Here is a 13,545-nt window from a genome sequence, read left to right as displayed (position 1 = left end):
AAATTGATGAAGAAATGACATAGAAGCATTTGTTTGTGATCTATGAATAAATTTCATATGAATTAAGTATTAATAATTATCTAGTCAAAGTTTCTTAACTCTGTGTAGAACCTTGGTGAACCTAATGTTGCTCTCAGATGGAACAAAAATAAACAAAGTCAATCAACAAATAAATAAGTAATTTTGGGGAGTTTTGAAAATTTATGAATGAATTAGCATATTTTATGAATTTCGAAATTCTGTGTAGAATTTATGAACAGAATTGAAATCGGACTTGAAATGGCGAAGTAGTAGCATTTTGAAATTGTGGACGGACGCCACGCCACGGCATAAGCTCATCTTGCCCTTCGGGCCGGATGAGCTTAAAAAAGGTTAGTGTTGAGCCTTGCATTATGAATTCGCTATTCCACTCAAATTACTTAACCCATAAAATCAAATCAATTTGCCAATTGTCATTAAATTGGCAACAAACAAAATTGTGACAAATAATTGCCAATTTGCATTCTAAATAGGCCTATATAATCACGCGAACAACTTTGTTGTTTGTCATTGCATTGCAAATTTAAAGTGTAATGTGTGCATTTCATCAGGATTCTTGTCCAAATTATTCTTGCAAGTTGTAAAATTACATAAAACCCAATATCTTATTTCTCAATTGATACACATTATTGTCAAACACAAAATAATTTGTGAAAATACCGGTAGACATTCATATAAAGAAAATGCATACAAATGCAGAGTAGTGAGTCTAGCGACCAAGATATTTGGGGTGAATTAACCACAGAATTAAGAGAGCTTAATAAATGTCACTGTGTACTTGAAACCAGTGAAGGTCTTTCTCTTTGTCCTTATTCAATTTTGACAATCTAAATTCAAATGTATTCTGAATAAGCAGATGCTTATCTATTAGAAAGCAGCATTCAAGGACATACATGTATAATATAATTCTCAAACTACACTGTGAAGCATTAAAGGCTGCTACATGTATTACTTTTCAACCGCACCCAAACTTGACAAAATACAAAGATAGTGTAGTAGGCTTCACGGTACACCATGTACCTTTCTTGGGCAAGGGTTGGTCCTGAAAAGGACCACCCAATCTTGATGTTTCAAAAGAAATCTAATTATACACTTTTGCAGCAATTTTCTTTAAAAAAACAAAAACTAAAAAGTCAACCATTGAGTGTCAAGGTATATCTGCACAGCTTTCGGTACAAAGATTGTAAAAAAATATTTCAGCAAATCATCTTTCTTTCTAAACACGATAAAAGTTTGTTTAAAAAAAGAAACATCAGAAAAGCCATTGCACATCTATTGAGCCCCCCCCCAAAAAAAAAAACACGAATGAAATTAAGACACATTAAACATTTTTGGTTTGGTTTTGACTCAAGCAATGGAATGCAAAATAACCTGGGGTTCAAACTTCAAAACAAAAATTCATTTTATACTGAAGACTGGGCATACTGATAAGCAAAGCCAGCCTGCATGGCTGCATGTGTTACATGTAATATTATTTAAGAAACTAGAATCTCAACAGGTGAAACTAGACTCAAGAAACTTTGAGGTTGCTAATGAGCTTTGAGGCTAGCTCAACATCGCTTCGATGTCGACTGAGTCCATCATCGATACGAAGACGTTCTAAGTGAATATCGTCCAGAGACTTTGACCGGTGAAGGTGGATCTCTGGAACAGTCAGGGATCCTTTACTCGCCACCTCACTACTAGGACGCCGATGTTTCTGACCATTACCATTGCAATCTACCTGTGGGTCTTCTAAAAACACATCGTCCTCGAAACTGGTTGACAGGTATGGTCTACCCTTCCGTGAACTCGACGCCTTTGATCTGTGCGAGTGAGGAAGCGCATACGGCTTCTTCTGACACCGCCTTGGAGGTCTGTGAGTCCTTACGACACGATGTTCGTTGACAAGGAAAGAAGGATACGGTCGGGATGCACTGGTGCTCTTCTCTGCTTCAACTACACCGTTCTCTGCACTGCTGCTACTAGATGTCACGACTGGACGCCCGTGTTTGGCCAAGACGGAACCGACACACGTGACAAACTGGGTGTTCATTTTGACTATGTGGAAGCTTGGGGCCTGTGACGACGAAGCAGCATTGTTCATATTGTTTTCGTTTTGCGACACCCGCTCTTTCAAATACTCTTTCCTGCTCTCCGTTACTATACTGAGCATGCCCAGTTCATTGAGTGCAGCATCTAAATCCATATTCCTCAAACTTGACTCCACAGCTCAGCCGTTTTCTGATCACCTGTGAACAGGGAGCACAGAGAGAGGGAAATTCTGAAATATTAGAAAGTTCTTTTTCAAACGTACAGTTTGGAAAGGACTCATTATATCCTGAAAATGCCAAAACAAATCATATTTTCATTCAAAGGATAATTGTCCTTTGAAAAATGTGAAAATAATATCTTCTTGCTAAACATAAAACTTGAAATTCACAATTTAGATCTAAAAGCATGACTAATATTTAGGCTTGGGACAAATACTCCTTTTGCCATCCAATTGTTCGCCAGGGTAAAAACAATCAAATACTTTGAACAGTTGAGATTCCCGGATCATCAGAAATTTTTAAAAATACTTCAACCCATTTACCCGGGGGGGGGGGGGGGCACTCAAATTCTATTTGGATGGGGGTGTGCCTCATGGAACACTGAAATGGGTGTCTAAGGAACTGACCACAAGGGTAAAATACAAGGTCTTGGGAACTAAATATATACTGAGGGGTGTGAAAAACAGGGTCTATGGAACAGGATCGCGGTACAGTAGGTATGGTGCATGCTTGGGCTGTGCATGTATACATGGGCATTATATGTACACATTGTGACATATAGCACTGCACGATTCAAGGACGCGTACACGAGCGGGTAGAATACCCGGATGTTAGCTCTGCCTTATTGCCCGCTATATTTCCACACAATTTCTCATTGACTTTCCTAGTCGGCCAATAAATTGGGTCCATGGTTAAATAATTGGAACCTTATTGACCATTCATTTGATCCCAGTCATAAGCAAGCTATAATGTATTAAAATTGCCCTGCTCAGATGTTTGATACGGTTAATAAAATATACTTTTATACATTCACTTCTGATGTTTAATAGATGCAGTGAAGCTTAGATGATCATTTGCATATAGTTTGAATATCTTCTGTTTGTATATTTGAATATTCAGTTATACATTGTAACATAAATTTGCATTTATATGAATATTAATGTGCCTTAACTCTTACTTTGCATGGAATGTTGCCCAGAATGCTAAAGGCTTTGAGTGATGAAAAACTGGGAGTTGGCCAGTTAGTTTCTCAACATGATAACATGTCTGCTGGGCTGCCTCTGTGTCTAGAGTACTAGAATCGTGTAAATTGTCAGAATCCTGATACAATTGTAGTGATATGAATCACAGGTGCAAGTTTAAAGGTAAATGCTAGTTTTGGTAACGATATCAAAATGAGTTCATTCAGAATCCAATGAAATGACCACCAAAGTGTCTGTTTGTATAAATAAAACGCATGTGCCAAAGGATTCTGGAAGAAATTGTGTAATTGCTGAGAAATCAGCAAATAAGCGCAGGATTCGGATAGAGCGTCGGGCCCCGACGCCCTAAGCAATAATTATACATTGTCCCACATGCTCTTATCTGTGTTGGGGATCTTCGGTGTGAACATTTTTCAGTAGATTTCAATATTTCACAAAGTTCAGTTAATGTAACTGTACCAGATCTAGATCCTTGATGATATACTGACAATTAAGCCTTACGGTTTTACAGACTTTCTCATGAAATCAGTGTTTACTGCAACTACTGGAATTTCTCTTTAACTCTTGCCTTGGGCATAGAGCCTGAATGAATGAAAGAAAGTCATGTAAAATTGTAAAAGGTGCAAGCATAACTCTTGGGCATAGAGCCTGAAGTGAATGATAGAAAGTTATGTACAATACAGGTCAGCCTGAATTGTTATGCCTGCACCAGGCAAGGTGTTTAATGAATAGAAACAATTTTTGTGTTGGTTTTTAAGGCATGGTCACACCGACACTGCCCGAGCGTTGTTGGAGCGGTCGTGGAGCGGTAGGGAAAGAGGGCCGAATTTCGCTCACAAAATTGGGGAAAAAATCGAAAACATAAATTAAAAAAAAAAAACGAAATAAAAAATGGTGAACGATAGCGAGCGGTGATGATTTTTTTCTCTCCGCTCCACGACCACTCCAACAACGCTCGGGCGGTGTGACCATGCCTTAAGGGTGTGTCCTGAACAGGACCATTGATACGTATTGAGAGAGTAGAGAACATGTACCATGCAACCTGACCATGCTGACAGTTGACTCTTCAACCTTGTACATGTAGTTGTATTTGAACTTGGTTTTTGTGAAGTCTGAAGACTATTGGAGTTAAAAACTGAACTGAGATATGGAGGAGAGGAGAAAAAAAGTGATTTATAAAAGCGAATTTTCTGATCTCTATACCTACATCATTATTTTGTGCCCCGTTTATTTCACTACAATACCATTGACCCGAAATCTAAAAGATACTTTCCCTTGACCATGTATGTGAATTCATACATGTACTCATTAGTAAGATGGATAAATCTTGATTATCCTGTATTTTAAGTGATAGGAACCTTTGCCAACATCACTGCTGCCCTAAAAATGTCTCGCTTCTGCTATGCAGTCTAGTAAACAAGTGATGGATTTATCAAAATGCTGATTTTCACTATTAAGGTGATTGAAATAGGAATGATGAGTGACCGCTTCAAAAACGAGAGTGTCGCTAAGGCGAGCACATAATACGCCCGTCTGTACACGGAAAATCAAGTTATTGGTCAAGCAAGAAAAGTGGCAGGTGGCAACTTCACCTTTGACCTTCTGACCTAAAAATTATTGGAATTGCTGGAATCTATTTTATCTTTATACAGGATAGTAGGCTCAGATTATCAGTATACACACCAAATTATATGAGCCTAGGTTAAGTTCAACTAAAATTATCACGTTGACAATGACTTCAGAAGGGTAAGATTGAAACATGTCACTGAGATCTTGAACTTTGACCTTTTGACCACAAAATCAATAGGCTTCCTGGGGCCCGTTTCTCAACACCGTCATAAGTCTAACTTCTTGACTAAATCGGAGATAGTGAGCTACTTGTCCGCTAACCGTTTCACGAAGCCCTCTTTACCAAGATCGGGTACAACAACCTCACTAAATATTTATGACACCTCCGAACCTGTCATAACTTCTTTCTTAATGACGTATGGCATCACGTGGGTAGACTATGACATGCAAAAATGCCGAGAAATTTTAAAATTATAATCTTACGTTATCAACCATAGAGGTTGAAATTAAATACCAAAACAAGTGGGATAATGCATTCAATGATCATTGTAATACAAAGTAACTATGAAAACTGTTGGTACAACGCCACAAAATCATTCATTTTGAAATAGTAAAATAATTTAATCGATAAAAATTCTACCACGTCAGGCCATCCATAACTGGACTTGTAATTTGTCGTTTTCAGACCCTATTGACATTTGGATAAATTCTAATCTCTAATTTATGCATAGAATTTGTCAAATCGTATAAGATCGGTATCAAAGATTTATAAAAAAAATGTTTAACTATTTTTCGATGATGTTTGGAATTGTAAGACATTGTATAATTATCATAATTTTACAAATAAAACCGTTATGGTTTACTTTCGTAAACTATTAAAATTGGATATCCCTGGGGTACCCATCTCAACGTCCACATGTGATTTTTTTAGTCGTGAAATAAATTATTCATAATTCAATTTTTCAGCAATTGAATGACCCAGTCTTCATGGTCTAAGTATGTATGATGCATAATTTACCTGTGCTATTATTTTTAAAAGATGTAATCCCCAATTCATCACAATATTTGCAATTTTGTCATAATTTTTCTTTTTGAAATTATGCTATTTTGTGACTAAGGCTACGTCTCGTCTGCTCTCTTTACCGATAGTATCAATATCAAGGTATTTTAGTTAGGAAGCCTTTCGTGAAACAGGTTTAGTAAGATTGGAACTAACTCCATGGTTTGTGGATAAAGATATGACTAACTTGTCCGGGTGTTGAGAAACGGGCCCCAGGGATCCATGCTAGTATCATACACCCAATTACATTGTATATGAGCCTAGGTTAAGTCAAAATAAAATTAATGTGTTTACAGGGACTTCTGAAGGGTAAGATAAAAACATGTCAGTGTGACATTGACCTTTGACCTGAAAATCAATAGGCTTCCTGGGATCCGTGCTAGTATCATACATACCAAATTATATGAGCCTGGATTAGGTTAAACTGAAGTTAATCATGTTTACAAGGACTGCAGAAGGGTAAGATGAAAATATGTCACTGTGACCTTGACCTTTTGTCCTCAAAATCAATGAGTTTCCTGGGATCCATGCTAGTAGCATACCATGGACCTATTACGAATGGACATTCAACAAGAGTATTTTATGGCCACCACCTGTTTCCAGTTGTCAAAATTGCTGTCTCACAGTTAACTTTCTCTTTGCGCTTTTTTTACGACGAGCGCGCAGGGCGGTTGTTTACTCGACCCCTTCTTGGACATTGCAGTCACCACCCGATCTCTGGCCCGCTTTCGACCAGATGCGGTGACGGTCTTTGGCCGAAAGGAGGGGAATTGTTGAATGTCCATTTGTAATAGGACCATGATCATACACACCAAATTATATGAGCCTAGGTTGAGTCAAACTGAAGTTATCATATTTACAAGGAAAAGTAAACGGACAGACGAACGGACACCGAGCGTGATAACATAATACATGTACGTCCCGTCTACGACCCTCGCACATGAAATGTTTGGAAATCGGTAGCAAATTATTTACACGTGTAAGGAACGCAATGTTGGCTCTAAATCACCAATTTTGAGGCTAAACGGGGGATGGATATGGAGTAAAATTGGGGTGTAAAATAAGAAATTAAGCTTTTATTTTTTTTCATGCTGTTTCGACGTATATTACAAAAAATATGCATTTTTCCCCACCTTTGCCACTCGGAGCAGAGCGATCGCGTTTTGGACCTTGAGGCTCTGGTAGGTGTAGTGACTAGTGTAGCAGTAGTGAAGTGGAGTGGAGCCTGCGCGAAATCAGTCATCACTTCAGGCAACATTAACCGTAGATCAAAAGCTTCGGTCTCTATTATGTTGGTTGTTCAGCTGGGGAGCATTTCATCAATATTTTCATCCAACAAGTTGTCAGATCTGATATCTTTCAATGATTCTGATTGGCTGAGAGGCACTGTTCCTATGGTAACTGTCGGATAAAATGGGACTTGTCGGATAAAACGTCTGACAAGTCTTTCATGAAACGCCCCCCTGAACTCCGTTGGCTTCATTCACCAAATACAGAGACCGAAGTTTTAGCACGATCTGTACAGGGGACTCTATGGCCATATGTTTATGTATGTTAAGTTCAGATAAAACAGGAAGTGAAGTTGCGCAAGAGCCGAGGTAAGTCACTGTTTTTGTTCCTTTTAAATTGATTTTTCCCCGTTTTGGGGCAATTAATGCAAAGAGGGAATATTAATTTGCATTTCTGTCGTGTTTATTTTCTAAATTTTGAATCATTAAAGACGAAAATTGAAGAGCCCCGACGGGGGGATTAAGTCCCCTAATGGTGGCTGCACAATAGCGAGCCGTCTGTGTACGAGGAGAAATTAAAAAAAAAAAATGTTAATAACTCCTCGAAACAGACGGCTGCCAGCTGTCTACATTAACCGTACAATGAACATGGTTCTTCTTTTTGTCTTATTCATTCATTGACATCAATCTTCATTAAGTTAAGGGGATAATATCAAAACATTAGGCCTATTATCATTTTATTTCTATTACATGTATTCGTAACAAAATCTAAATGTTAAAACTTGATCATAATGATAACTACACAGTAACAACAAGTCAATACTTTCATCATCGAATCAAAAGTACATGACAACCAGATGTTGGTGATTGTACGCGACAACCAGATGCTGGTGATTGTACGTCAATGGACAGATACAGAAAAGAAAAATAACAAATTCCAAGTTGCCAAACCAGTTTAGGCCCTAGGCGGCCTAGATAAGACAGTCTTCAAAGTTTATTTGGCGTCGTTTAATCTTGTCTAAAATACTTTTTAGATCTACTAGTACCACTACCACACCTGTTTGTTTGTTACTCAGTCTTGACTTGGGCTTACTTAGCTTACCTTAGCTTAGGGCCTACTTAATTTATAGCAGATCCAGACTTGTTTCTCTGTTGCAATGTTGGAAGGATGAGTTTTTCTTTTCAGAGTGGCTCTGCATTCCCATCATTCATCACCTGTGCAGAACAGTATGTTGTATGTGTCGACCCAGGCAAAGAAAAGCCAGTATTTGTACAGGTATGCTGCTAACATTAACACTACGCTAGCTGCATGACCTAGCTTCACGTTGATCATGAAGTCTGATGAAAACATAAACAGAGCTAGAGCTAGCGCGAGCTATATACTATGTACCAAACACCCGTCGCTTTGGCGCGCTATTGATAATCTTATTATTTGAAAGGGGTGTTTACAATTTCAGAAAGTAAATGAATGCCAGTAGAAGTTTTGTAATCTTGAATGAGAATTATATTTTGAATAATTGAGTGAAATTATGTAATAATTATTAATCAACTAAGGCTATATTTGTTCATTAATTTCATAATATTTTGAACACAGAGTAAAGTAATTCATATTTGATAATGGAATAGTCCACTACAGTACACATGTGTACAAAATATCATGGAGGTTAATAATTGGAAGTCTTGACCACTGTAGCAATGGACCACGACATTGTGAATGAAAAGCTGCATTTTGAACATTTGATTACTGGTTTGTAGCTACTAAGTCATACAGGGTGAGATGTAATCGGAGTGAATTATTTTATGATGATGAAAGTGTGGAAAATGAGCCTTAATTTTTGTTACATAAGTCTATAGAACGAGACTCGAGAGTCTGCTTGTGACGCATTCACTCATGTCGGTGTTTCCACACATATACAGGTATGGCAGTGTAGAGGTCTATCCTATTCATTGCTATTCCTAATTTATTGCCGGACACTTATATTTCATTGCTGTAAAAATGACAACTAGAGGAAATACAATCAAGAAAAATTATCACTTGCTATTCCAAATATTCTGAAAATTATGAATATGATGGTATTATTTTATATTTTCCATCCAACCGTTTTCTTTGCACCGCACTTGCCGCGTACCCCTCCGCGAAAACAATTATTTTCGTGCGTGACAAATTACATTGTAATTCCTGACGGGTAAAAATATTCTTGATTATAATGATGTAAGAAGAATTGGTGTGATTTTTTTCAGGATATATCATTTCATGAGTAAAACTAAATTCTAAGTTCTTGTTTGTTTTCTTAGTTATATCGATTCTGAGCAGATCTTTGTAATAAATTTGTATTTGCTAACTAATTTCCTTTTTTGTTAATTGCGCATTTGATATTGCACTTCCAATCCAAGTGTTAATGCTCGTTCATATCGTAACACTCAGTAATGTAATTCTATTGATGCGCTGTCGATCGTTGACGGCTCTCTATCACGGTAAACCTCGCGCTCGGGCATGGCCGGGGTACCGGGTACCTTGAGAACTAGCTGTTCGACGATTTAATCGATGGAGTGTATGAGATTGAAATTCGGCAAATCAGGTCCGTATTTCCATTAGAAATTAGATCAGTTGGATTAATTGTTAATGCCAAAACTGTATTATATGATATTTCAAGCATTTTCTGTAATTTTTAGAGAAAAATAAGGTAAAAGTTTGATTTTTGCCTTGTTTTTGCAATCTCGTTCTTTGAATTGATCTGTGATATTGAACCGCGGAAGTCTTACGGTACAAAATTTATTTCCTACGCAGTATATGCACGTCCGGAAATATGATAGTGTCCGGTAATACAATACGTGAGTAACGTGAGTTAATTTCCGAAATGCGAAACTGAATCTCAAGTTTTCCAAAATTCATACTAGAAGTCCAGAGATCGTATAGACCTCTAGGCATTTCCTGGAATTTTCAAATTTGATTTTTGAAAAAAAATCAAGACAATAATACTAAGCTAATACAGCAGTCGCCAAGCCTAAATTTGGCCCAAACCAATTTTTTGTTCACACACGAAGACAATTAATTGCTCAACTAACATTACTAAACAACGCAACGTTACAAAAATGCAAAATCATGAAAATGCGAGCGTGGTCCTGGAACATGAATGAACAGAAATTTTGAACTAGATCAATGACTATGTATGCAATAAGTCAAAAAATATAAAACATAGCATGAATGTTGAAAGTTGCGATGTTTGAACTTTAATTTAATTTTGAATTTTAACTTTAGATCTAGACTAGACTCTAATTGTAATTTTTGTATTTCCAGGAAGGAATTTTTCTGGAATTTTTTCATTTTCTAACCTTTCTTGGAAAAAGTAAAAAATTTCCTGAAATTAACTGAATTCGGGAGAAGTGGAGGAAGGAGCTTTAATGTAAAGTCTTTAAAAACATGGATGGACTTGAAGAAACGGCAAGAAATGGTCATCAAAATTCCCATCATCAGTATCATCTAGATGGAGATATGCTGGAGGAAGTTTCAGAGGAAAGAGACTTGGGAGTCATCATGGACTCTCAACTGAAATTCCTCTCCCAAGTAGCCAGTGCAGTCTTGAAAGCAAACCGACTAACCTTTGTGCATAGAGACAAAGACAACATCAAGAGGTTATACAAGTCACTTGTGAGACCAATTCTGGAATATGCAAATGGGATATGGTACCCAAGATATACCTCTGACCTGAAGGCTATTGAGAAAGTCCAGCGACGAGCAACCAAGCTAGTACCAACCCTGAAGGAAATGGACTATGGCAGAAGGCTACGTGCAATGAAATTACCTTCCATCAAGTACAGACTGTGAAGAGGTGACATGATTCAAGTCTATAAGATAATCCACAGCATTGATGATGTGAATAGAGACCTGGGGCCCGTTGCAGAAAGAGTTGCGTTTAAACGCAAGTAAAAAATTCAATCGCAAGTCCCAAATGCGCGCTGTTGATTGGTTGAAAATCAAGTTGCGCATGATTTTTAGAGTTGCGATTGATTGCAACTCTTTCTGCAACGGGCCCCTGTTCTTCACATCAGCTTCCACTCAAGCAACCCGTGGTCATCCTTACAAGCTTTTTCTGAAAAGGATTAGGTTGAGTGTGAGGCAAAACACCGTTAGTGGTGAGCGACTGGAATTCTTTGCCTGCTGAAGTAGTCACAGCATCAACAGTCAATCACTTCAAAACAAAACTAGACAAGTTTTGGTCTGCATGGCACTATGCTCATGCATGGGATTAGTACTAGTCACTGCATTGGCACAGCAAAGGACAAATAGCAGAGATAGCGATTTATCCAAGCTAGGAAGACAAAGTACAGTACAAGATAGACCTGGAAACTTGACTGCAGACACAACTGTATTTTTCCAGTAGATGCGGTATATAAGGGTATAAAAGTATAAAGATAATTTATGTTGCCATGTTGATACCAGACATGTCGTACTCATTAATATTTCACCAATATTGGCATTATCATGGTGCACAAAAGATTAGTTAATATGACAGATAAATCTATTGTGGCTTTTATCTTGCCAAGTGTAGGTTTACTTGTGAGTTTTGGAAAGTTGTAGTAGATCAATGGCAAGATGTTGAGATATTTTATCTTGTCATAATGACAAGATATGCACTCATGTTGATAAATGGCCAGGCCAGCCACAACGTTGCCTGGATTCTCGCCATACCTATGTACAGATCTACAAAAAAAAAACAGAATCTTTTCCAAAATTGCTGCAATGTCACATTTATGAATGTGCTCTTTTGTGCATGATTTAGATTCTTTTTTTTCAATTTGAAAAAAAACAAACTCCAAAACAGGTTTGTAGCCTAGAGCATTATGGGTATTAAAGCAACAATATTGATTTACATACGTACCTTTTGTCTGACTCCATCTCGATTCTCTGATACAATTATTACTAAAGAAAAGGAACCCAAAACATAAATAAGTTCAATATCAATGACTCAAAGTCAAAAGCTTATTAGATCATCTATTGGCGTTGACATTGTAAATTGTATTATTTTGTAAGTTTTTATGAATGACGTTGATTTTCTCCTGGCTTTTTTAGTGCAATCCTGTGTCCCCATTCATTTATCTTTTGTCTTTTTATATTGTTTCAATGATTTGGCAATAATACTTTATCACTTTCGTCTGCATTTATTTATGTTTTAATGATATGCTGCTTAATTTTTATTGTCTCTTTGTTTGTACATGATCATGATATCAGACATTATCTAAGTTATGATAATATGATCTAATGTGACATCCACTGACTTCAATCTGTAAGGTCATGTAAAGAGGGAATATTTGTGTAAATTCTTACCGGTGTAAAGCTTTCAATGTGATTTGGGCAATAGATAGTAATTTCATGGATGTAAAGATTTGAATTGCAAATTTTCAGCAATGTTTGGAAAGGTGTTTTTCTTTCATAAATATTGTCAAAGTGGTTGTTTGAATGGCTCTGAAACATGAATTACCTTCCCCCATGGGAGGGGATGGTAATTTATAACTTAATATTTTGAAATTAATAAACAGAAACACTAACACCTTACCTCGGTCACATTTGCTCTATGGCGGCTGTATGGTGGGTCGAAAACAGCCGTTCTAACATTATTTGTACCAGCTACGTATAGGTGGTTTGAATAAAAATGAATAAAACCGCTGTTTTCGACTCGCCGTATGGCCACCTGTAGAGCAAATGTGACCGAGGTATTAGATATATTTGAGTCCAATAATAATATTACTAAAGATCAGTGCTTAAAGGGGAATGAAACCTTTGGAACAAATAGGCTTGTGTAGAAACAGAAAAATCAAAGAATCAGAATAAAGAAAGTTTGAGAAAAATCGGACAAATAATGATAAAGTTATGAGCATTTGAATATTGCAATCACTAATGCTATGGAGATCCTCCCATTGGCAATGCGACAAGGATGTGTGATGTCACTGATGAACAACTTTCCCTTTGATGGACTATAAAATCCCTCAAAATGTCTCTTTTTGCTTTTTCTTATGATGATACAAACTCTCTATCCATGATATATTCTAAAAAATATGTATTACATGCCCTCATGTAGAAAGAACACATGATCTATGGATAGATGTGATAAAAGAGGTAATTCAAGTGAAATATATACTAAAGTAATGGGGAGAGTTGTTCACAAATGACATCACACATCTTTGTCGCTTTGCCAATTTGCTATCTCCATAGCATTAGTGATCGCAATATTCAAATGCTCATAACTTTCTCATTGTTTGTCCGATTTTTCTCAAACTTTTGTTGATCTGTTTCTTTGATTTTTCTGTATTCACACAAGCTATCTTGTTCCAATGGTTTCATTCTCCTTTAAGTGTAGTTTCTACTCACTGTTGCCTTCCCTTTACATTTACAATACTGAACTAGTATCTTGGTA

General features: G+C 37.0%; 2 protein-coding genes across 4 annotated transcripts in view; one reads left to right on the top strand and one right to left on the bottom strand.

Annotated features, from left to right (window-relative positions):
* Positions 1-289: 289 nt before the first annotated feature.
* Positions 290-8,494, bottom strand: LOC121416651. 3 transcript variants are annotated; one of them, XM_041610141.1, is made up of 3 exons: positions 8,235-8,494; positions 6,263-6,266; positions 290-2,272 (listed from the first exon to the last, which is right to left on the bottom strand). In XM_041610141.1, exon 3 carries the CDS (start codon positions 2,225-2,227, stop codon positions 1,550-1,552), a length of 678 nt encoding a protein of 225 aa, XP_041466075.1. In that variant the 5' UTR covers positions 2,228-2,272; positions 6,263-6,266; positions 8,235-8,494; the 3' UTR covers positions 290-1,549. The 3 variants fall into 3 exon arrangements, with proteins under 3 accessions (XP_041466075.1, XP_041466079.1, XP_041466068.1); XM_041610145.1 differs by lacking the exon at positions 6,263-6,266 and adding an exon at positions 2,786-2,789; XM_041610134.1 differs by lacking the exon at positions 6,263-6,266 and having other exon boundaries at positions 290-2,270.
* Positions 8,495-8,769: 275 nt separating this feature from the next.
* Positions 8,770-13,545, top strand: part of LOC121416641 — a 32,693-nt gene continuing 27,917 nt past the window's right edge. Inside the window, 1 exon segment of the mRNA XM_041610122.1 lies at positions 8,770-8,879. The gene's annotated coding sequence lies outside the window, so the exon portion shown is untranslated.

This window comes from Lytechinus variegatus, chromosome 1 (assembly GCF_018143015.1).
Source record: "Lytechinus variegatus isolate NC3 chromosome 1, Lvar_3.0, whole genome shotgun sequence".
Lineage (NCBI taxonomy): Eukaryota > Metazoa > Echinodermata > Echinoidea > Temnopleuroida > Toxopneustidae > Lytechinus > Lytechinus variegatus.
The sequence above is the reverse complement of the archived record's forward strand: the minus strand, read 5'-3'. Positions and strand labels throughout refer to the sequence as shown.